The 25,308-nt window shown below is 44.4% G+C and overlaps 1 protein-coding gene and 1 long non-coding RNA gene across 5 annotated transcripts in view; one reads left to right on the forward strand and one right to left on the reverse strand.

The window, feature by feature from the left end:
• Window positions 1-11,205: 11,205 nt before the first annotated feature.
• LOC129203529 (uncharacterized) lies at window positions 11,206-17,788 on the forward strand. Its single transcript, XR_008576061.1, has 5 exons — window positions 11,206-11,287; window positions 13,407-14,280; window positions 14,820-15,480; window positions 15,945-16,255; window positions 17,395-17,788. It is a non-coding gene; the product is annotated as an uncharacterized LOC129203529 (long non-coding RNA).
• The window catches only part of ADTRP (androgen dependent TFPI regulating protein), a 35,953-nt gene continuing 23,002 nt past the window's right edge, over window positions 12,358-25,308 (reverse strand). For 3 of the 4 annotated variants that reach the window (XM_054818135.1, XM_054818136.1, XM_054818138.1), the window contains 3 exons: window positions 24,954-25,069; window positions 19,819-19,970; window positions 12,358-13,487 (listed from right to left, as the gene is read on the reverse strand). In XM_054818135.1, the coding sequence (XP_054674110.1) occupies window positions 13,444-13,487; window positions 19,819-19,970; window positions 24,954-25,069 (312 nt within the window). In that variant the 3' untranslated portion in view covers window positions 12,358-13,443. Of the gene's footprint in view, window positions 13,488-18,823; window positions 18,934-19,818; window positions 19,971-24,953; window positions 25,070-25,308 lie in introns of those variants that run through there. The other variant, XM_054818137.1, reaches the window with a different exon arrangement.

Raw genomic sequence — 25,308 nt, forward strand, 5'->3', positions numbered from 1 at the left:
TCCAAATCTCTCTCCATTGTACTGCTTTCCTACTCTGTGCCTGGCATTAAAGAGAGAGGTGGAGAAACGGAATGGCAGCAGCAGAGAGTGCTGTTCTTGGGAGCCGGGGGAGGGGGGGGAACGAAATCAACCAAACAAAAGACCTTTCCAAAATATCAGCCAAGGCTTTAAATTGTTGTCCCAAAATGAACAGGAGCTGGTCTCACAAGGGTCATCGGCAGCAGAGGCAGAAGGTAGATGTGATCTTTTATCGTCTGTATTTCAGCTGTAGAGTATCCTTGCGCTAACTAGCCTTGCAATGGCCGGATGCCTCATGTGAGGACAGACTGAACCAGAGTCTGGATTCATTAAATAAATGGTACTCGTGCAATAACATACTCTGGTCGCTGTTACTGAGAAGCAAAAGAAGCCTGAAATGGAAGTATCTGCTGTTCCGGCCCTTCTCAGGAGCTCTGTGTTGCGCGAGCCTAATATTAAGTAATTTCTCGTGTCTGTCAAATTTAATTACGAGCCTTTTCAGAGCACAGGAATGAAATAGCTGGTGAAAAGTCTCAAGTGCAAAACTAATCTATGCCACTCATTTTTCATTGTGATACGAATTTGATACAGTGACAGACAAATTGTATTACAAATCAGGCTCAGTGAGTAGCACTCATTTCTTTCCGTTAGTGGCACCAGTTTTAACAAAATGCAAACTGTTCCGAGCTCTAAAAGAAACACAAAAGGTTGCTTAGGGCAGGCAAACTAGGTGTCTCTCTCACACGGTGTCAAATGAAATATGGTTGATATTTACCACTGTAACGTAGTTTGCAATGTACTTTGTGTCTCCATTAACTGCCTGGTTTAGATACCTACAGCCTTTATTAGTATGAAAGTCAGGGAGGGAATTTAAAAATAGGTATAATAAAAGGCGTATTTAAATTTGGTTTCATTAAGAATAAATAATATTTTTTCATTTCTGAACTGTTAAAATCCAGGTATAAGTCACCATATGGTTTGATACCTACTGCTCTAAAATGATATTGCTGCTTATTTGCATTTGAGGAGGAAAAATCTTCATCATTACGGGTGAGTAGTCAGAGGAAAACTTGCATTAAATCAAAGCTAATCAATACTGTGCTGAAATATACATTGCCTAGGAAAGCAAAACAGATGCTTGAGAAGAGGGATACTAATTACCATTCTGTTTCTGAAGTAAGTTAGTTCTTGCACAATTTTTTTGAGGAATCCTGAACAAATTGTGGCCCTTATTTTTTGAGAAAGAGCAAACGGACAATTTTTGTTCTATCAGATCTGACCTCTGATCTCTTATCAGGGAATTGCCTACATCTTTTTCCATAATGTTTTGGTTTGGGGTTTTTTGGGTGGTTGCTTTTTTTTTTTTTCAGATTCCAAGAATAGTTGTCTCCAAGGACTTGGCTTCATTTGTTACAAGATCTAGAAAAGTCTGGTTTTGCCACCGTATTTGAAACCCCTTAATTCTTGAGAAAATGATAAATCCTACCATTTAATTAAACTAAATATGATTTTTTTTTGTGGTGGCATTTATGGAAAAGAAGGTAACGGCTCCGCTACAGGCACGGAGTGTTTTGCTAACAATAGACCTCTGTGGCCCATGAATAAACGTCGCATTAAGCAGGTTTTGATGGAGGGATCACCGCTGGGTTTGAGGATAGCTGCCATCCTTCTCTCTCAAGTTAAAGAGCTCAAAAAGAGCTACTTAAGGCTCCTTCTGTATGGAGAAGCTGTTGAGGAATAAACTAGTGGGGGAAGTCAAAGAACAAAAGCTGGTCTCTGGGAAGAGGCTATTGTCCCAGGAAGACACCAGTACTCTGTGTAGCACCTTTGGGTCACCTGGTTTGATTCCCCTCCAGAGATGCTCAAGAGCTTTAACAACTGCCGTGTGTCGCCAGAATACCTAACCACACGCGTAGCCCTAGCCTGCCACTAAACTAAGGTCAAATGTGGGCTTACGCATCCTTGACTGTGCAAGCATGAGAGCTGATCGTGGGATGCGTGCCAGGCTGGTTTTATGTACGTACAATAGCTGTGTTGCAAGCCCCCACTTTCTTCAGCCGTGAATCATGGTGGCAGCTTGGTTTAGGCTCCACTGTTCTAGTGTCACTGAATTATGAGTAAACCTGATTTTTCATAAATAGAGAACAAAAGGCAGAAAAAGAGATTCTAGTCTTTATTTTGCTTCTGAGAAAAGCATAGGAGTTAAGGGGTCGCTGGGCAGAACACAAACAAAAAGAACCCCAGTTGAAGTACTCTTAATGTCATGGGTTGTCAACATGGCATTTAAAGACGGTGAAAAGCAGAGTGGGGTGGCTATGCTTATCAGTAAGCTGAGTCTCTAGAAGGCATAATTAAAACGAACCAAGCAAGGCTTAAATACGTAAGACTATCCATATAAGAGTTTCCAGGCATTGAATTAAATCAATTAATAAGCCATTTTAAGCTAACTTGTTGTTAATTTTGAATATCAGCATTCATCGCAGTGATCCAGACATAACTACCTTGCGCTGATTCCTAAGAACCGAAAAATGGCGAGCTGAATTTAAAAGTAAAATGGACTTGCTCAATGACATGGTCCAAGATGGGTGAAATGTAAATAAGAAAACAGCCATACGGAGTGATGTATCAGGTCATAATCACTTTATGTAGATTATCAGGCATAACTTTTTTTACCAGTAAAAGATGAAAGTTCTGTTAAATTGTAGGGGCCAATATTTTGACGTAGTTTACATGTGACCATTGACAGTGCAACTACGAACAGAATTTTTTCCACAACTTCAGTCTTCTGTTTGCCCTTTTATTTCAAAATACCCGATTGCGTGCGTGTGCGATGAAGCTGTTTGTTTCTTTAGAGTCTGGGTGAGAGTGAAAGGGGAAGAATGTCCAAATCTCTTTCTATGTCTCATTATTATTTTGGCACAGGAAGAACTCTCAATCAATTATGGTATTTGAATCCACTGGCTAAGAGCAGCCCGGCTTGAGGTTGAACTCAATGCAGCACAGCTACAAACAATGTGCTTTGTCCATTCCAACGGTGTCTCTTTGCTGTAACATCATTTACTGCCACGTCGTTGCCAAGGCACGCCCGTGTCGCCCCTGTCAAAATGTCAGTTTAGATCGGTACAGCGATAGGATTTAATTCAGCTGTCTACATGATGCAGGGTCGCTGCTCACAACAAAGCAACAAGAAACTGCTCCAAGCTGGTAAGCTGGCGGTAGGGCTTGGGAGAAGGGAGAGCAGGAGAGGAAGGTGAGTGTGTGTGAATAAAACAAATAGGGAGCCATAATTGCAACAAATGTGCTTAGCTTGATTACTTGATAACCTCGGGTTTCGGCTCAGTGTGGCCATGCGAACTTTGTGGCCAAAACTTTACTGAAACAATAGATATAGCTATGTAACTTTTTCTAATTAAAACCATAATAATAGCATGTGACTGTATGGGAATGTGTAGTTGAGTGGATGGCCAAAGATAAAGCCCAGTGCAGAGGAAACAGTTTTTGCATGTATTGATCCAAAGCCCAGTGAAGACAAAGGGAATGAAATTAGGGTCTTGCGCGGGGAGCCCGAAGACCTAGTTCCTCTTCTGGTAAGTCTGGAGTGTTCTGGCCAGGCCTTTTAGCTTTGCGTGTTTTAAAAGTAGCTTTTGGTTTATGTGCTTTTCTATTTGAGGGTAATCCAGCATGAGACCCCTATGACCTGGCTATCAAAAGTACTGTCAGGCAACCAATTCCGCTGAGTGCTGTTGTGCTGAGCCGTACCAAAAATCCAGTCCAGATGCATTTTCACACGCACCCATCCAGAAGCAGTAGATACCGTGGATTACTTGGGTCTTGTCTTCTCGAGACTCTTCCCTGCTTGTAAATGTGGTATTAAAGTATTTATCCTATTTTTAGGCTTAATCAATATTTTTAGGGATATTTAGATTTTCTTAGGGGAAAGAGCTTCAATGCAGAATTACGTTATGCCAGGTCAGCGACTCCAGCTGACGTGATCCCACTAACTTCAGGTAGAGCTACGCTGACACCCAGCTGAAGTTCCTACCCAAAGTATCCAGAGATCTGTTCAAACAAAAGATAGCTTAATATGCTCTTAGGAGGAAGGTCAATCTGCTGAAACAGAATTTCTGAGTATTATCCTCTGATATTCACTCTTGCTTAAAGCTACAAGGAAGCTTGACCAGCAGTCATCCTCGGGGTGGCTACACCCATCAAATCTCAAGGCAAAGACCACCCAGATGTGTTCTTGCGGGATGGAACTAGACCATCATCTGAGATGTCAGAGGCTTAGTGGCAGTGAAATCTTATGAAAATCATCCCATGGAGATTAAAAAGGCGGGGGGGGGGCGGGGAGAAGGAAAAAAGAATCAGCTCTCCTGCAAAGAGAGTTTGCAAAAAGAGAGTTTCTCACAGGCAGAAACCAAGACCGGTGCTTGCACAGGGGAATGCTGTGCAAAATCAATATGAAGTATGTGCAGAAATAAAATGCGCATGCAAGCATGACAAGGCATTATGGCAGACTGATAGCTGTAGGAAAGTACAATGCATTTCAGGCTTGAAAATTTGAAATAACAACAGACTTTTCCTAAAGCACAGGGCATAAATCGCACCTACTAAATTTCTTTTGCAAGCAAGTGCAAGCCGGGTGAAGAACTGCATCCTTCATGTTATTTCTTTCCCCTTTAGCACCTGAGGTGCACAGATCCGCTCCCCATCACATGGGTGAGCTGTTGTTCCTCAAAGCCGCGTGCGAGCCAGAAGTCCGGAGCGTAGCAGCACGCTTGCGTCGCTTTGGCAGGGATGGAGCAAACCGCTCTCCTTCCACCCCCGCCCCCCCAACTCCATCCTCTCCTCGCACAGGAATACCCTAATCAGGGAAGTATGCACGGGCTGTTTAGCAGAGGGGTCAAATCCATTTGGATGAAATTCCAGGGCGGCAAGGATAACAATGGCAGGAAGCGAGGTCCTTGAGCTGGCCCACGCTGCCCGCCCGTAGCAGCACGCTGTTGGCAGCTATGGCTTGCTGCCGGCTGCCCCGTCCTGCCCGCCCTTGGAAAGCCCTGGCTGCTCCCGACACCACGGAGAACCGAAAGCTCGCCGCAAGCGGCGTTAAATGACAGGAACCCCTCCGTTAATTATGAAATTATTCTGTGGCCACGCCGCTTGCGCAAACCTAAATCTCCTCTTGAACCCTCTGGGATTTTTAGGTGTTTCGTGAGATGGCATGTCAGCAAGCGGTGAATTCCCTTGTGCCCCTTGCTTCTTTCCCACAGGAAAGCCCTCCCGTACGAACCCCAGCGTGAGCATGCTTTGCATTACAAACCGGGGCCTCAGACATTTTCAGTCTGTCTGAGAGAAATCAGGCTTTACTGATTGCTCCTCAAAGCCTACGAGGCAATACACAAATAAGATTCCACGCGTTTCGTGAGCTTGTTACTGATGTTTGATACAATGGTTTATTTTTCATTCTTTCAACTACTGATTTTTCTGCTTTGTTGAAACTCCCCCTCAGTTAAGGTAGGTGTGTAAATGGACCAAACCCAGGGCACGAGGCCGCATCCGACACTCGCTACGGCAATGGCAGTGCTGTAGCCTGGGAGATGTTTCTCTGACCCTGAGACGAGGAGGAGGAGGAGGAGGAACTGGAGAGCTCGGCCAAGTTAAAAAGAGTGTAAGCACATTTTTTCATTTCTAACATGCCATGCAGTGCTCCGATTGCCTGATAGCGACTGTATGGGAAAATTCCATCTTATCAATTTGTTAAAAAAGTCTTTCTCATCAGGGAATAGGAGACGGCACTCATGCACAGAGAATGTAGGAGTGCTTCGAGTGCTCTGATAATCAGGAAACTCCAAACCCCAGTAGCTAAGCAAAACAAATGAGAAACTCCTAAAAGACGGCACCACCACTAAAAGGAACTGCATTTTTTCTGTCAGCGTAATGTCCAGATCAACCTCATTTCCGTTGTGACTGTTTTGTTTGGGGTTTTTGTTTTGTGTTTTCCCAGCTGATGACAACGGTGCGCTGGTGGAACGACATCCCGCACCGTTTCCTCCAGGTTGTTTCCTTTCCTTCAGCTCTGAAAGAAGTTTGCAGCACGTGGACTCGGGTGGTCAGACCTGGACCCACGTGCTTGTTTCTCTAGATGTATAGATGCCAGCTCCCCCGAGGAGGAAGTCGCTGCAGCTGTACGTTCAACAGAACATACTTTTATAATGAGCACATATAGACACGCCGCTAGGGACAGAGCTTGGAGGATGCGTCTGAATGGCACGGGCTTTGCCTACAGACCGTGCTTTACATTGGTAATGGTTTTCTCCCTTATAAGGGATGCTCATATTTAAAGAGAGCATAACTGAGTCTCTCCCACAGTCTGGTCTCGGCTGGCCACTTGGGGTTTGGGGTTTTGGGGGGCTTTTTTTCTTTCTTTCTTCCGCCCCCGTGTTTCTCTACTAGTCTTCTGTGACCTCCTAACACTGCAGATCATTTATCAAATAGCCAGTAATGGCTAAACAGAGGCCCATTATAGCAGGGATTTGCAACATTTTGTCAGCAATAAATATGCTGTGGTCAGTAAATATGTTGTAATTGGAGAGCATTACATGGAAACATGAGTTTCAGTATTTGCCAGAATTTCAAACTGGGAAAAAAAAAAAAAAAGAAAAATTAGCTTTCATCTGAAATAGTCGAGGTGACTTTTCTTAGCCCGTTTTAGTTTTCCTGCACCTATGATTCAGGACTTGGGTCAAAGCTTAGCTCTAAATTTAAGGATCTAGAACTGAGACTTGGGGTGACTAAGATGACTGATGACTAGAAGTGGAAATATGGAAGAAAACTCAAAAGTCAAACTCTCACACAATGTACAGTGTGCATGTGGGCCTTTCTTTATCGGTAAGATAAATGTCTTACTGATGGAAGATGAACAATCTTTAGTTTACATCAGAAAATGTATGCACAGACAGCAGCAATACGAAGTTCCACTGATTAACCAAGATGCCTCTGCTGTGGCCTGGACTATTGATAGCAGAAAAGGTAAGCTTCGCTGGTATTATTTTGAACTACAGGTAGGAAATAAATTCAGTAACTAAGGAGGCACTATGGAACAAGTCTTCCCCCCCCCCTTTTTTTTTCCTCCCCTGTATGCCTTTCTGCAGTTTTGAATTCAGTACAGACTGCCCATAAGCCGCAGGCTGTGTATATTTAGCTGTGTGTTTGTGATCCCTATGATTTCCAGATATTTCATCTTCAAATAACATTTTTCCCCAACCACTAGGGATAGCCATCTTATGTTCCCTCACAAATAGTCATTCAAAATTATGTTTGTGTCTTGAGAAACATCGCCAGCAAAGTTGTAGTAAAAGTTGAAGAAAGGGGGGAAAAGCTAAGAGAGAAAACTACTGCAACCTTCTGTATCTTTTTCTCTCTTTGCAACTCATTTCCTTTCTAAAATCAGTGCCACATAAAAGCACCAGCTAAGGTGCCAGTGCCCAACTACCCTGCTCAAGAATAATACACAAGTCTTAATGACTTGAGCGCATAGAGTACTCAAATATTTATTTTATTTTCACCTACACAGCAACATAAAACCAGCTGCCTAACTTAAACACTTCACTGTCTTTTAATATAAACTCATAATGGTTTTATTCCCTTCCATCCCCTACCGCTTTCTTATTCCTACCCCACCCACTTCCAATGTTACTACATGCTTTTCAAGCTGTTCTGCTCCTTTTTGTTTTATTTGTGCTATGTACCATCCGTAAAGTCATCTCTGGAAATCATAAGCACTTTTGCAAAGACAACAGTGGGAAGGCAGTTGCACATCGTGTTATTTTTGGCGAGATCCTACAGGAACAATGACTATTGTTTGGCAGATAGCAACAAGGAGGCTACTTTAGCGATGTAATGGTTTAGAGCCTGGGGGTTGTTCCTCAAAAAGCTGTGATCCCGTTTAAGGTATGTGCGATTCAAGGTCAAAACTATTTGGCAACATCTGGTTAAAAACAAACAAACAAAAAAAAATCCACCAAAAAACCACCAACCCCAAACCTGAGGCTATAGATAAAAATAACGTGCTCTCTTAACTTTTGTTTCTCTCCTCTAGTATGTGAGTCTCACATACGTTCAGCAAAATAACCGACTTTCTATTTATTCTCCCTGTGATTTTGACTTGAGTGTTACAGCGTTGGTTGGTTGCGAGGTGATGCAGCGCGACAGAGCGTGGATTTTCTTTTGGGCTGGCGCTGGTTTGGACTCACAGATGTGCGAGTGAAGTAACGCCTGTGCCAGAAGTCTCCACCCGTACCTGAAGAGCCGAACACTGGCGCATCCGTGGCAAATTCAGGTGCTCTGTCTTGTGATGAAATATTAATTAACGCCGCTTATAATGTTGAAGCGACCCCCGGTTGCAGCATCCCTGAACATCATTAGGTAATGCTGAAATAACCCACAACGGCAGCTTTTCCGCAAATACGTGTAACGGACCTGCAAGGGGCGGGAGGGGGGACACGACACCTTTCCGGACTGAGACCCGGCCCCTCTTGGCGCGTGCGGGCTCGGGTTTGCCTGGGACACCCCCCCCCCCCCCCCCACGTCCGCGCGCGCGCCCTTCCGCGCCGCTCCGCGGGGACGTGGGCAGGCGGCGGTGCCAGCGCGCCCCACCAGGTGGCGCTGTGACGCCTCGGGAGCGCCGGGGCCGGGGCTGCACCCCCCCCACCCCCCCCGCACCCCCCACCACCCCCCCCCGGGCCTCTGGCAATTAAACAATTACAGTAATCAGAATGTCAGAACCTTCCATGCAGCGAAGGTGCTGAATTTTTGGTCCGTTTTTCTGAGGCGCGAGACCCCGGCGGTAGCGATACCCCCACTTTAAAGGGGGTTTCCTCCCTTAGGAAGGCACGCTCCCAAAATCGTCCTCCTCTGTCAGCATCTGGAGAAGCCTAATGGGAACAAATGCTTAAGCGTGGAGCTCCTCTTCCTATTTACACCTGTCCTCACTTCCCGCTTGGGCACGCCGAACCCTGCTGCGGCCGTGCCACGGTGCGCGTAGCCGTCGCGTAACCACGTAGCTCTGACTCCGGAGATGAGACTGTTCTCGTGATTTTGGGGGTTCCCACCGCTGGCCAAGGTGATTCGTTGGCCTGGACAGGAACAACCCGAGTCCTTGCAAAGCTCCGGGTGAGAGCTCCGCCAGTGAGGCCGGGAGGTGTGCTGCCCGCTCAGTTGCCTCTGCGGTGGGAACGGTGACCTCCGAGCCGGTAAGGCAGGCGCCTGGAGACGTCACACCTCTCTGCAATACAGCGTTTGTAAACTGGGGGCCCGAACTCTTTGCAGACGGACCCTTTCCCCATGTACCTACGTACCGTGCAGCGCGCCCCTCTGCTGTCTCAGAGCCAGGGGATGCTGCCACCGGAGCTTTTGATGCTGATGTGGAAGAAAAGCAGTAGATGGAAAAACCGGTGTTTCCAAACACAGGCAGAAGTGGCGGTGTGTTGTAGCAGGGGAACTCTTAGTAGACTGAGTGACAAACCTGTCTTTCACCTGCCAGCTGGCGATGGCATCGTTGCTAGGTGGTTTCACACCACAAACCTGAATGAATGTCTCAAAATGAAAAGCAGGTGCGTGTTGGTATATGTAGGTTTCCGTCTCTTCTCCTCGAGGAACGTGGTCCTTACAGCAAAACCGGATTGTCCTACGTACTCAAAGGAGGTGGTTCTGCTTGTCTCAGGTGTAGAAAAAGGCATTATTTTCTTATACATGTGCTGGTCTCTGGTTACTGAGCGAAATTACCTTCTCAAAGTGAAAGGACCTTGAAGGTTTGCTAAATGTTTTGAGAGTGTTTGATAGCAGGTGACATTGAAAAACTGAGTATTGTTATTAAATTTAATAGCTCTGACCTATTATTGGGCTATATCCTAGAGGTTTTACTCGAATGCATGTTTTCAAACACAAATGTGCAGAGGTTAAACTGAAGCATATTGACTTTAAACACCTTAGGTATTAGGCTTGCTTTTCAGAAATGTTGAACTCCTTGCAGGGTAGGGCCTCTAGAGACCTTAAAAAGGCAAAAATTTCACTTTAGGAGCTTTTGACTACTGGTCACAAGGTCTGGCCTATCGTAATTGTACTTGGGTTTTACCTGCTGTTTTTTCCCAAACAATTAATTCAATCACAAACTTCTAAGCTGTAAGCAGTAACTTTAGTTCAAGAGCAGAACTTGATGTTGGGGTTATTCATATGAATCTACATAGCCAATAACCTCTTCCTCTGAGGTAACCAGATAATCAGTCGGGTTACATATTAACAAAAATTATTATGAACCCATATATGAACACAATGATTTTTTTCCCAATATTTACTGAATAACTTGCCTGGGAAATAGGTCTTAGTTTGGCTCTCATGGTTGATTCTAAGCCTCTTCTTACCAATACCCCTGAGACTCTCTGGTTAATTTTGTGGCACAAAATATTTAATTATGCGCTCTGCCAAGTGAATACAAGGTCTCAAATTGAATTTCAGCCTCCCTGGGCAACTATTTTAGATGCTTTGGTAGAACGTAAATGCATATTTTCGGTATGCCAGATCCCCAGCCTCGTATCCATGAAAGTAAATCTTCAGTAGTTCCACTGAAGGCTTGGAGCAATCCTAAGTTATGTTTTTGAGGTCAAATTGTGACCCTGAAGCTCTGGCAGAGACCCAAACCAAGAAATCTGTGTGGGAAATTGGGGAGGGAATGAATTAGCACTTGCCTATGCTTTTTTTGTGGGAGTAAACTGTTACAAAGGTGTGAGCTAAGATGAGAGCTCCTGATCGTGGTGGATGTTGCTTTCCAGCTGTTTCTGCTGGAAATAGCTCGCTCTGTGTGTGTATGGGATGGGTCCTTATTTTCTGATGGTGCTCTGTCTCAAATAACAACTTTTACTTCCCCTGACTGCCCACATCCCCCTTACCCCCTTCCAGAGAAAAAAAATCACTTAATCTTGTAAAAAGAAAGTCCAGGGGTAGGTTCTAGTTTGGGATTATTTTTTTTTCTCTGGTGAACTTAAACCTTAATTTTTCTCTCTACCAAACAAAAGTGGCAGGTCTAAATAGCATTAGGTAATTGTGGTTGTCATACTGCACATTGTACTGTGGAAAAAATTAATTATTGCTGGTTTTTTGCCTGAGGGTTTAAGCAGCGGTCCCTCGGTGTGACTGGGAGCGTGTCATTTTCCTCCCGCTTGAGACTGTGCGTACCATCGAGCAGTATGAAAGGATTCCTGTACAGCTGCACTGGGTGAGTGGGCGGGCATCTCATTCAGTAATAACATCTAATTTATACACCCATGAAAATCTACGGCTATAAATAAACAGTTCTGACTGACTTTGCATACTTAACTTGAAATAAAATGAGAGAGAAACAGGGTGGAAAGAGAAATCTAGTGTAAATGTCGTAAAGGCCGGATCCTTACGCAGTGTACCTCAGTACAGCCTTTTTAGAAATCACAGGGAAAATGTTGTTTTGTGATCAACGATGTAAGCTTTCTTCCTTACAGGGCTTCACGCTCAGAGGAGCAAAGCAAACCCGAGATCCCAGCAGTCGTGTTTGGGAACAGGCGTTCCTGATCCCTTTCCCAAAGCGCATGACTCAGACCCAGCCTCTCTGTGCAGGACGTAGCAGAGAAAAGTGCCTTAAAAAGAAAAAAAAAAAAAAACAAAAACACCCCATCCACAATTATCGTCGATGCCCTGTAGCCCAGCAGGACAGTCACCGTGCCGGATCCCGCAGGTTATCCTGGCGCGAGCGGGAGCCAAGGGCGAGATCTGCCATCAGCTGCCCTGGCTGGACGCGGAAAGAACAGCCCTTCCGCCTCAGGGCCCAGGCTTTGTTCTGAGTTTCTGACATTTAAGCTGTTTGCACTGAACTACCAGTACGAAATAAAATAATAATAAAATAAAAAAAAAAGACAGAGAGAAAAATACCCAGCAAACCTGTACAAGGAGTCTCCTGAACTTTCTCCTCTTTCTAATTCCCTTTGAGGTTCGTTTGTTGTTGGTTTTTTTTTCTGTCCGCCTCTCTGAAATACTTCCTTTGACCAGCATCTTTCAGCTGAATTCTTTCCATGTTCTTCTTTAGCCTCAACAGGAAAGGAGGCGTGTGTGTGCACGCACGCGTATGTAATTGCTTACATTCCCCTTGCAAAGTTAGCTGGAGCAAATTATCTAGATAAGCTGGGAATCATTGAACGTGCGCACGTCTTTCATTGAGTTAACTTAGTTTACAGTCTAGCCCTGGTATGTTAACTTCCCAGACTAGAATTTTATCAGGTGCTTAGCATGTGAGAAGAACAACCTTATGTAGACACGTTATTTTTATTTTTTTTTTATTGCTCACAGGCAGCTTACAATGTGTTTCGTTTTCACTAAGCTCCAGCAGCATTCGAAAGATGAAAATAACACCCCGGTGAACTGCGTGCGCAGTAGCTCTAAGCTAGGGGTTTTGGCAGTGAAGATGAAATCAGGCATTTAAGTGCTGCAGCTAGTTTCAAATCCTCATTTAAACGCAACGCTAATAACAGAGATCCTTCTTTTTCACGTTGACCATTAAGGAACGCTTGCGCTACTGTCAGTTTTGCCTGTTTATTGGAGTTTGCAAAGCAGATCTCCAGTGTTTGAGATGTTAACAAGATGTTGAGGCTAATAACAGAAATCAACTATATTGAGCAAGATTAGTAAACATGTGAATGGAGTGTAATTATATGGCAGGCAGCTTTATGTTAAACAGTGCTTTAAATTAACATGCTTTCTGTCAAAGCAATCATGCAGTCAGTATAATTAGGTTACTTTCGCTGCAAGAAAAAGGAAGAAAGTGTCGCATTCAGGATTCCTGTTAAAATGGAGGGGAGATATTTTGCATATTAATATTCCAGAACACTTCTCATTAGAAGAACTTGGCTTCATGCTGAACTTTCTGAGCAGACATTCCTAATTACAGTCCTTGTTAGCCCAATTTGTTATCTATCTAGCTTGGAAGTCACAGCACTGTTAAAATTATCCCTCCTCTTAATTTTTTCCAGACTTGATGAAGGGCAATCCAAACAAGAGCTGGCTTGCATTCACAGGTCTTTTACAGAGTGGTGCCAAGCTCATGAGGGAGTTCATTTACCAGTGATGAGTTTTAACCATGGACACATCCTCACGTACATTGTGCAAGAGATGGGAAATCTGTGTAAACAGATGAACGCAATTTTCTTACTCATAGCAGTTGCAGAGTTATCATGTAGGAGGCAAACATTTCATATTTTCTACCAGTTTTCCATATGCCTGATGACATAATGGCTTCACCAGAAGCTGCAATGCATTGGAGAAAGGATTTATCACAGCTGCATTTATTTTCCTCTACTTTGTGGCTTCAGCGTTCATGGAGAGATTGTTTGGCCAGAAGAGGAGGATTCACTTGCCTTTCCGCCTGTAGTCCAGTACTACTATCGAATCTCCTGTTCAGAGGCAGAGGAGAAGAGATTATTGGGGGTAAAAAAAAAAGGCACAACAGAGAAGTCCTCTCACAGATCAAGCACGCTGCCGGGAGGAGGATGTGAACCTGGCTCCAGCCTCCCAACGTCCCTGGGGAACCGAACCCATCTGGGTGTAGGAGCAAGCTACGAGTGCGTGGCTTGGAGCAGCTGCTGATGCCAAAGTGCTGCAGAAGTCGAATGAGCCTGGGATATCCCTAGCAAGTAAGGGATTACTCGACTGCTGAGGAATGATTTGAAATCTACCGTGGTCCACATCCCTTGAAAATAATGGTGCTTTGCTAGGGTGTGTGGGGGAAAGTATCTGCCACCAAATAAGCCTAGCTTGGTGGAAAAATACGTGCAAAGCTTTAAAAATAAAGCTCGTCTGAAAAGGCAGCAGATGGTTAATCCTGCAGCTAAGATATCTGGAGCATCCTCATGTGTCTGGCCAGGATGGCAGAGGACCTACCAAAGACCCACAGCTTTCTGAAGTACCAGCTAAAGACCAGATGTGCTACCGTCGGACACCAAGTGTGGCAATAACCAAATGTATTTGGCTACCCTTATCTAAAGCACTGTATCAGCCTCTCTCCTTCCCTGCTGATGATCATTTACTCCCAGGGAACCTCTTTTAAAGGTGCTTCGCTTGTCCATAGACCTCAGAGGCTCTGAAACGCTAATTGCTGTATTTTATTTATCTCCAGCCTGCACAGCATTTGGCAATTGACCTGATGCGGAACAAAATCCTGGCGTTTCTTCCTTCCCAAATGATCTTGTAAGTATTTTGTGCTGACCAAATAAATATTTTAAAGATGGGGGAGAAAAAATTCCACACAAAAAATAAAAATAAAATAAAAAAATTAGCTTATTAGGCCAGGGACAGCATATTAGCAAGCACCTGTTAATGCCTGGCCTCCGGTGATGAAATCGTAAGCCCTGGGTTGCCAGAGCTTCTGATCCTGTCTCCCTCCAGTGGATCATCAGATAAACTTGTCAGCAAGAGTAGGGCGTGTGACAGATGGTGCAGGTTTCCTTTAAATAGCTAGACTCCTGTTCCCAAGGGGTACTCTGCAGCTTGGGGGAGTGACAAATATGAAGGATATAAATATGCCATCACAGGTTTGTGGCACAACTAGGATGAATGGATGAGACGAAAGTAAATATTTGTATCTACTTTGCAAACTCAGGGCTGTAAATCCTCTTAAATTTGAGTTCCATTTGTCACTGGCAATATAGTGAAATTGTAGATATAAACATTGTTCATTCACTGAAAGAAATAGATAAACCCTGGACTCTTATTCTTTGCTCTTAAAGGCATGATAGAACAAATGAAGATATCTTCTAGAAAGGAGGCTCAGTTCAAGTATCTCTGCCAGACAGTACAGAAGCAAGAGGGCTGTAATAACCAAGGGTGGAACCCGTGTCTGGATCCATAATTACCTGCAGAACATGAGCAGTTTAACACTCATACAAAAACTGCTGTGCATAAGCCTGTACCAGAACGGTGGTAGAACGACTTTGTACCCTGCACGGATGCCCTTTGCATCCCTTCGTGTCCCACTCTGGTTTCTGCAGTCTCAACATCTGCTCAGGAGGATGAGAGCATCGAGACTGCAATCGTATTATAGTATTGCTTCGTACCGCGCAGATTGACGCGCTGGCGCATAGGCTGGGTGTCCCAGTCGCTGAGTACAGGGCATTAAGGGAGCTTGGTTTCTCAAGCACGTAAATGCAAAAATAAAACCCAGGGAAAACAATCGGTTCCTAAAACATGCTATATGCTTCTGGAAAATGCATTTCATGTGAAAGTACTTAATAAAAAAGAAGAAAAATATTAAAGAAGATTGCCTTCTAGCTTTAGCTCAGCCGTAGGCGAATATGTTTCAGCGATGTCTTTGCAAGGTACTCAAGAGCTCGTAGAAGATCTGGAGGGGCACATCCATCCATGCCCTGGGCACGAGGAAGTTACTCCATGGTAAGTTTCTTCTTTTTCCTGACAGCAATGGTTCTTATTCTTGCTGTATTGCCTTATTCCTTGCTTGACAATATCTTTACTGTTGGCTTTGTTCCCCCGGTGTTCCTCAGCCAGCTGCTGGCCAAAGCTTTCACTCCTGGAGCGCAGTGAGCGTCCAGGCATGGGTCTGTTGGAGCTGCTGCCCGCTCCGACAGCCAGCCTCCCTTTCTGCCCCGTTTCTCTCCCAAAGGACAGTCCCACCACCAGTGGGGGGGGTGCGTGTGTGCGTGTGCAGCGAGCATTTCTCTGGACTTGGCAGAGGCTTTGTGGCTGTAAAATCTCTCAAGTGGTTTGCCCAGTGTCCCTCAGCAGGCATTTCAATCGCTGGTGGAGCAGGTAGCTGTTGCTAGCTATAGCTCCCACCTGCATTTCAAAGTATTGAAATGAAGCAGCTGCTGAATGTTGTTTTGGGCTTTTTTTTTCAGGTCTGCTAGATGGAAGACAAATGAATCTGCTGCATCTTCAAATGCTGGTGCCAGAGAAGAGACCTCAGCTGAAATGTTGCTCTGTCTGATGTGGAGAACTTTGATCTGAATTTGTCCTGAGGATCTGGTTGTCTCACCAGAAGCAAAACCCGAGGGAAAACTGCTTGCCTTTATTTTTGAAGGGTTCCAGTTTGGTCAAAGTAATGTGAGATCAGTTGCCTGCATGATGTTTTCTACCCATTGGGAATGGGAGAAGCTATCACATGGTTCATCTTTGGTGCTCGGACCCTGCAGCCAAATTCTTGGCTGAGGTAAATTTATGTCAGTAAAAGAATCAGCCCATTGTTTCCAATTATCCTCTTTGGAGTTTCTGTATTGCTCAACATTGTCTAGTACTCTAGAAACTCTGGGATTTAAAACAAACAAACAAAAAAAAGTCATTACTGGTACTATTTTCTGTGCCTCTCAGGCTGTGCAGCTGGGTTGCCTTAGTTACCACCAATCCAACTGTGCAAGGGGAGAGGCACATGAGAGATAATACATTTTTAAAACCTCCAATACTGTATGAAACAGTTTGTCTATAAATAATAAAACAGATTTAGGGTCTGGCATCTTTTGGTTGTTCTGAAAAGGAAAAACAAGGTTATATTATTTGACAGCTTGGGTTATCCAGCTCTCAGAAATGATACTGCATCTTTTTGGTCAAGCACAGGATGTAGCTTTAAAAATTACTAGCTCAGAGCTGAAAGCTGCCATCCATGGACTTTGGAATAATTTGAAGCTAAATACAGCTTTAAGGGTGAAAAAGAGTAAGTTTTTACATAGCCAGTTTTAGAAAAAGTGATAGTGGCCTGAAGGTATAAAGGAACACGGAAGAGAGCCCGTATGAAGCATGGTGAGCTGTGGGACAAGCTTCATTTGCAGCCTGCAGCCTGCCACGGGATGTAAGCCCAGAAGGAAACCAGGCTTGCCACCCTCGTGGAGCCATTTGTTAAATCACTTCTTGCACCTTCAGATAAACACAACTTATCTGGGCGCAAATTCAGCAAGCTTCCTTCCTTCAAGTTGGGAAGGAAAGAAAAAGTAGTAGCTGCCCCGGATCCTTTCCCTTTGGGGCGATGCCCGGTCGCAGCAGCCCAGGCAGGGCTCTCTGCCCTGGCAGATGCCACCAGCATCAGGTCTAATTGCTCGGTTGGTAGACGTGTGATCGGAGAAGGTGCTTCCAGGCGTGCCTATAGGAACCTAGAGGACAATTGCATTACTCTGTAACTCAAACCGTGCCTTTGGGGGATTGAGCAGGAAGCAAAAGAGAGGGCAGAAGTGCCCTTCCATGTACCGTTTCTTTTGGAGGAGGGAGGAGGTGGGAAGGGCGGAGGGTACAGAGAGACGAAGAGCTCTGTCCTCTACCACCACAGATTGTTTTGCCTTGTGTGTGTGTTTTTTCTTGCAGGGTTATTTTAACTGCATCATCTCCCTTATTGTGATGAGAAGGTGAGACAGGAAAGGGTAGGATGGAAAAAAAAAAAGTACACGGAGCCATTTTTGCTGTGAGAAGAAAGGTATGTTGGAATTGCGGCTTCATTCGGTTTGCAGCTGTTTTTACTCTGGCAATGCAGAGCCAAAGATTTGTCTCGGTCAGGAACATATTAAGACTCTGGCACACTGTAATTTGGAATAGCTTCCCTCTGGCTGTGTTTCAATGCTTATTGGGATCTTGTTATCAATACCAGCTTAAGGAAGTCCTGCCCTTCTCTTGGGTGGACGCAGCTGGGAAATGGATTGGGGAAAATGATCCTAGTTGAAAATAACCCCTGCTCGCAAGAAACGCGTGTGCGGTGAATAGGAAAAAGTGGGGGAGGTGGGCAGGAGCTTATTGAGAAGTTATTGCTGCCAAAGCCCCCGTATTATCGAACCGCGGCCTCAGATACGGCAGAGTGGCCAGCTGTTGGGGTGCAGCGCGCAGCTGCTTTTATCGGTGTACAGCGAACCCAGGGAACGCTGCCAGTCCTGGAGGTGAAAAGCTGAGGATACACGTGAAGTAAGAAGGGTTTCCACAAACAGGGGGAACTTGTGACTCGGGGGGAGTGTCCTGCATGTGAGTGAAAACACCGTGTAATTGTTAAGGCCGTGATTTTGTGGCTCCTTTGAAAAATATGAAGTGTCCATGGAGAGGCAGACCCACTGTGCACAGGGGGCCTCCATGGATTGCAAGAGGACACCAGACATCATTGGAGGATATCGTGTATGCCGTGTTTATATATATTCTCTGAAGTTACATTCATGCTATCACAACTGGGGGTGCTTTTCAGCCTTTCTGCGTGCACAGAAAACAAAGTTGGGTGCTTGCCCCGGTTTCTTAGAAGTCACTTGAATTAACATCTCTTTAAATGAGGGTATTTAGTCAGCTGTTCAAAATGCATCTGATTTTTGCAGTTAATTTGATCTCTGCTTGGCAAGACCTTTTGTCCTATCAATTAACACCTTGGAAATCAAATTATTGTAATTCTGATTATCTCCAACATATGCATCAGGCATACTCTAGGTATGAAATTACCAATACGTACTCAGTGATGAAAAAATATGATACCTAGATGAATCAGATATCAGATCTCATATAAAGACCTATATACTGTCTTGTAGTGATGATATGGTCTTTGATTAGTAATAGTTAACTATTTACATGATGCCTCTTAAACCAGAGCTAGCGCATAAAGGCTGCAGATCTGTTTTCATTTACCAGCAGTCCTCATCTTGTATCATGTTTATGCAAGAATAGAATTCAGCCAAAATTTCCAAACATGGACATGTAGAGCAAGCATCTTATTTGCAGAAGTATCAAGCGGTGAAGTTGGTTATTCAGCACATTTGAAAGCCTGTCTGCTGCTTTTAGGTAGCTGAGTACGGATGGTGAGAGACTAGCTACAGACACTCTACTTTGGCTTGACAGGCATGTGAGACTTCACAAAATGGATCAGGCATCAAATGTTCCCTGAGAACAGAGGGAGGTTGTCTTATTTATTTTCAGAGGTGTTTTTGCAGCATTTTCTCTTTCATCAGAAAGCTAGCTTAAGAAATTGCAAATGTTCACACATTTGTCCTAAATAAAATACACACGTTTTCCTGACAGAAACACTTTCATCCTCAAAAACTTCATCTTGAATGAAAGAGAGAGGAAACCAGAAGGGAAAATAATAATAACAATTACAATAATATCCCATGCCAAACCCTCAAAGCTGCTTCATCAGTTCGTTCTTTCTTCTACCTGTTGAATGTGTCCTCCTAAACTATTTTTTTTTTCCTAACTGCCCATTTGTCCAAGGAAGCTGCCTTTCATTTTCTTTAAATCACTATTGATTATACCACTACCAAAGCAGAAGGGAGATATTCTCAACAGTTTGTAAAACTTTCTGAAGTGCTGTTCTACTGATGGAGCTGCTGCGATGCTTTCACTTGGAAACACTAATGCCTTCCTATAAATTTTCAGTGACTGGTACCCTTCCCTAGTCGGACAAACACCACGTGATGCAGATGTAAGAGTTTTAGCCAGAGAGATTTGGCTTCTCTGAACCCTTGCTTGAGAAGGATTTCAAAATCCAGTCGTTATGCTGGTAAGAGGTGCTTCTCAAGACACATTAGGGAAACCTGGCCCAGCCTTTTATCTGGTAGGGCTGGGATTCCTGCTCTGATTTGTTCTCTGTTTATTAGTAACCACTTAGGACCTGTCAATCTCTATCAGACACCCAAATGCCACCCTCCACCCACCAGTGTACAAGGGCCCCCTCCTCCCCGCCCGCCTAGGCAATCACAAGAATTCATTTTAGATAAACTTTTTTTTTTCATATGGATAGAAGTGAAAAACAAAACTTAGACTGACCCCATATCATACGGTTGAGGAACTCCCCGAAGTTGTAGAAAGAGACGATGATGGCAAGGCTACAGGCAAAAAAGGCTACTAGCCCAGCTGGGCTGAACAAAGCGAACAGAGGATATACCCACTCTCCCGTTACAGAATAAATCCACAGGACCCTGGGCAAGGAGAGAAACGACCTTCGGTTAGGACCATTCAATTAGAAGAACCACTTCATGATTTCTAACTCCTGAAGGGCCAAGTTATCAAAACAATCTTGATACAGAGGAAATTAGCTCAGCTGTCGATACATCTCCTTGGCATTTGGGCTATTTGCTGTGAAGCACACTTGAGCTGCTGCTAAATTAGATGGTTTTCAGCGCAGGTTGAAATGCACACAATGTTCTGCTGGATTGCTGGTGGCATTGGTTATCAGCCGCAGTAGAATAACAGTAAAACATTAAAATGCTCAGAAATAGGGATGTGCACTTGGCTATGCTAAGTGAAGCTTATTCAAATAAGCTCTCACATATGCATTTGCTCTTCAGTTACAGGAGTTTTTCAGCCCCTATCCAGTTCTTCAGGTTCTGTGGGGACAGAAAGTGCTGGTCCCCACTGTCCCTGTCCTGCTGCTGTTGACCACTATTTTTGGAGTAGAAAGAAGTTTTCAGGAGGCAAGAGGGCAAGGGGGATTCTCCAGCACTTTTTCTCTTGGCCTACAAGAGGGAGGAGAGGAGGAGCAGGTAGGTAGGAAGCAGTGGTGTAGCTGCTTTGCTCCTTTGTTCCAGAACCATTTGCAAAGCAGTGTTTGGGAACAGGAAAGAAGAGAAAGGAAGATGATGATTATGTCGGCTTTATAGGGCTTCTTTTCTTCTACTTAAGCCCTCTCTTTCTGCCTTTTTCTTCTCTCAAAAATGTCTTGTAGTGGCTATCAGTTCACTGGTATTATTTTCGTTGTTTACAGCTCGTAAGAGTGGCTGGTAGCAAATACCTGGACTTAATATAAAAATGGTCTTTATATATTAAATGTAGGGGGGGGGAAAAAACATTTTTATGGATAAAATTATATATATTTTCATTGACTACGTAAAAAATATAAAAAAAAAAAAAATAGGTCAGGTTTCCAGTGATTGTTATGAGGATGTGCCATGGATGGGCAGCACTTCCCTAAAAAGAACCTTTGGGTCCAAAGAGTCCTAAAAGTTTTAATTCTTCATTAAAACAGAATGCGTCTAAGGGGTTTGCCATATTTTCCACCACAAGTGTTAACGTGGGAATGCAATCCTGCTCTCTCTGAATGCACCCAGCCTGCCACCTTGCACTGACCGTCAAAGAGAAGTGACAAACAGGCTGCCCCACCAGCCTGAGATTGTGTCGTGAAACTGAGGAATGGGAGAGTGCTAAGAGAAAAAAAAAAAAAAAATTGGAAAAGATTATTTTTCATTTCTCTAGTTAGAGCAGAAGGGGGTCTGGCATAAAAAAAGGAGGGGGTTTACCGTGCCTGTGAAGAGGCATTCGCTAATCCCCACCTAAGGGGTAGATTGGCCAAATGAGGGGGTTGGTAGTGGAGGTGTCGGGGCTGAGCACAGGAATGTTAAATGTACAGACTCATGTTTGTGATTTAAGATAGGTTCTTTCATCAAACAATTACTTAGCTGTAGCACAGCTAAGTGGTTTAAAATGACAAAAATTTAAAAAGCCTGCACAAAGGGCCACAGAGAAGCTGAGGAGAACTCCTGAAGGCTGGGTGCTAACAGGAGCCCATGCAAGCATCAGCAAGCATTCTTCACTGCGTACGGCTACTATTTTCTTAATGTGCCTGGAACAGTAAAACAGAGGACAACTGTCTGTATTTTATACAATGAGGAACTAGATTATCTTGATCCAATTTGGCCAGCTGACGTGCCTGATGTGAAGCACTTCAGCCCATATTTTTGAACCTAAACAAATAACTATGCAGAAGCGCTAAAGTGCTTTCAGCTTTCTGACTTGGTGGGAGCTGTGTGTTGCCAGTTTTTTTATCTTGGGGCATACTTCCAGATTCCTGAGCTTGCTTAATTTGATCACAGAACAGCTGACAGTTTTCGGTTTTAGGTTTTGGGGGGGTTTTGTTGTTTGTTTTTGTTTTTTTTTTTTTAATTTTCCCCCTAGGGATTTCATAAAATGTACCCCACAACTTGCAAATGCATATTGCTCATTTATCATGGGTGATCACCTGCTAAATATACATGCAGGATGCAGGGGCTTATTATTCTGAAGATTTCATTTCACTAGACTTCAATTTTTACCAAGATTTTACCTTGGATATCAGTGAGTGAGTCAGAAGCAGACAATGTCCAGAATTATGGGGAGGATAGTTTGAGGTAACAGCGAAAGTTGCCAAACTGCTATCGGATAGAGAACAGCAAATAGATACCAGCGAGAGGCGATGGGCTGTCATAGTACAGCTGGATGCAACTAGGGGATTTATCCCATCCTCTCATTATCTGTCCATTAATGTTAATGGGTCCACCACATTCACTGAAGGGGAAAAAAAGGTATCTCTGGGGAATTAGTAAATGGGAAGATCCAGAAAGGAGAAAAGAACATATTGGCCACATATGAGCTCCCTGAGACTGGTTAGTTCAAAATTAAAAGGTCGTGAACTGAAAATTAGCATGCAGTGAAGGAAAAATATTTTGATTCCTAACAGAGGTGGAATGTGGACATGCTACAAGAAAGCCATCAGTCTCTATATTTAATTTGGTTTGGGGTTTTTTTTTGTATTTTAGTTTTGTATACAGAGTGCAATCTATAATGATTTATATTCCCTTGCAAAGGTAGTTTGAGCTTTTCTCCAAAACACATGCAAAATTGTGAAGATTAAGATTTCTTTTACACTGATCTATTACCACTGAAATGGGAAAGAGCATTCTACTGTTATTTCCTTTTTAATATTTAAAGTTTAAAATGCCAATTCTAAAATTTATACATTCTACACTGTTTTCAGTGTGATAACTCCAGGAGTAAGGGATTACTTAACGCAACCAGGAGATGCAAGATCCATCCTTGCAAGAACTAACAAGCCTAAGGGTTCTCTTAGCCCTGGTGTCCTGCAACTGAAAGCCACCTTTCCTTTTTCAACACGATGGGCGTTCAAAGCTGTAGGAAGCCCTGCTCAGAGGCAGGACCCTCATGCAAGGCGTCGCCGGCCGCTCGGTTTCTCGCTGCCTTGCAGGGACCAGTCAGTTCTCAGCGCATCGACACCGGGGAACGGGAAGCATGGTGATGGCAGTGACGGTTCAAGGAGAGGCTTTTACGAAGGACTTTGTGTTGCTTGTGAAACGTAAGGTGCCCAAATGGGGGTATTAAATCACCAGGTTGCAGCACCGACAGTAAAATGCATGCACGTGTTAAGATGTCAGTGCATGGGCTAAAAAATTTTTCTGTTAGTAGAAAGCTGTTGTCTGTGGTTGCAGGGAACCAAGACAAGGAGGCAAAAAGAAAGCAGAGAGGAGGTGCCTTGCTGCCTCAGGAGGAGAGAAAGAAACAGTATTGAAATCCTAATATAGTTTATCCAGTTATCAGGGCCCTGGGACACGGGACGAGTGCTCTAAGGGACCACTTTCCACTCAGGACTGCGGCAGCACCATGCAACATCAACGTAAAGAAGATACTGTGAGGCCTCAAATGCGCTGATCCTCATCCTTTGATGGAGATCGAGGCCCTGGCATGAGCCGTGTCTCCTGTGGGGTGAAATTGCTCAGGTGATAGGGGCTTTAGGGGAAAGCATGGCACATGTGACTGCAGTAGTCACCCAGAAAGCCATCTGGTCTCAAAGACAGTAAAAACCAAAAGCTGTCAGAAGACAAGCAAAACAAAGCGGGCGTTAAGCAACTGGGTGAACCAGAACATAGAAAACGAATTTAGGAAGCCGTCATCGTAATCCTATCAGGCTCTGGGCTGGATTAGGATAAATGGTTCGTAACTTGGTTACATAATGTAGCAGCGAAGTCCATTGCTTCCACAGCCACTCTGATGGCTTTTCAAGTCACAACAGCGTTTCATCTGTGCAGTTTATTTTCTATTCCAGATTTTCATTCAGTGGGCTGACACTGTCAGCTCTAGCTGATAGTAAGAACTGGTGGGTAGGAATGGGAAGGATGGGCTCCCTCACAGTCCCAGTGACTTCTCAGAAAGCTTTGCATGAGGACAAGTCCCCTCCTTGCTGACCAGTTGTTCTGTACCCCCCACCCCAGGGCCCGGGTGTTTCTTGAGCCCTGGAAAGCGTCTGATGTCACAGCATACCCTAAACCTATATGGACCTGCTCCTGAGCTAAGTCTCAACATAAGGCACCCCCCAAAGTGGTCCGAAGTGTTGGCAGCTGCCCATAGCTAAGATGGAGCGGGCAGCGTCTCCAGACCCCAGCACCGCAGCCGGGATGAGATGAGCAGGAGTGGATGCAAACCCAGCTCCAGGGGTGCGTAACACCCACAGGAGGCGGGTGGAGGGCTATGGGCAGAGGGGGGGGCCTGGGTTAGATATAGTTCATTCTCTTAGGATCGCCCTCCAACCCACTGGAGATCAACTGTGGCACATTGCTGGACACGTAGGCGGTGTCCGCTGGTGGAGTGGGAGGTGGTAGTGGGGCAGATGCCTCCTTGCTACGCATCAGTTTGCACCTGGCTCTGAGTATCGTTTTCTGTCTCAAGTTTCTAACCCCAGTCATGTGTCCCTGCCAAATACCAAACTGAGTTTTACTCCTCTTTTGCTCCTGTGACCCTCAGACCTTTGAGGTTTGGTGGTTTTGCAGTGAGCAAGACAGCAAGCAGAGGTAAACCTGATGGTACTGGTCGAAATGAAAGGAGAACTCTAGCCCAGCAGAAATAACTCGAAGTACTCCAGAGTTTATGGCAATTTATTTGCCTTTCTGTAAGAGGCCCTAGAGGAGCAGGAGATACCATGTGTGGTCTCGGGAGCTGTATCGTGTTTGAAGAAATCTGCTCTGCCTCTGCCTGGAAACAGTTTTCATGGGTCTCAGCTGAAGTTTAAATGACTTCTCCCCAGAACAGACTGCAGTCTCCCACGTGCCTGGGAGGGACCTTAATCTAAGTACGGAGTTTGGCCTTGTTTTACAAAGTAGATCACTTGAAGAAAATGTTTTAAAGTATGTAATTCTTACCAACTGATATACAGAAAAGCGACAAATCCTAATAGGATCAATCCCTTCTGTTTCGCTGGGTAACGGTGCGGCGTGGCAAGGATTTCCAGGACAGCAAATGGCAACACAGCCGTGTGCTGCGGAGAAAAGAGAGCCTGTCACTGACCGGTCACAGTGCTTTGCCTCTGGTCGTAAGGGCCTGCCTGCCCATGAGCAAAGGCTTATTTAACAATAAATACTGAATGTAATTGTATACAAATGCATATACTTAATTTTTTTTTTTTAATAGTGACAAAGTACCCCTGCAGTAATGAGAACAGAAATTTTCTTGTTAGCATGTTGTAAAAAGTACTGGAACGAGGTCCACCATTCAAAT

This window comes from Grus americana, chromosome 2, assembly GCF_028858705.1.
Source record: "Grus americana isolate bGruAme1 chromosome 2, bGruAme1.mat, whole genome shotgun sequence".
Lineage (NCBI taxonomy): Eukaryota > Metazoa > Chordata > Aves > Gruiformes > Gruidae > Grus > Grus americana.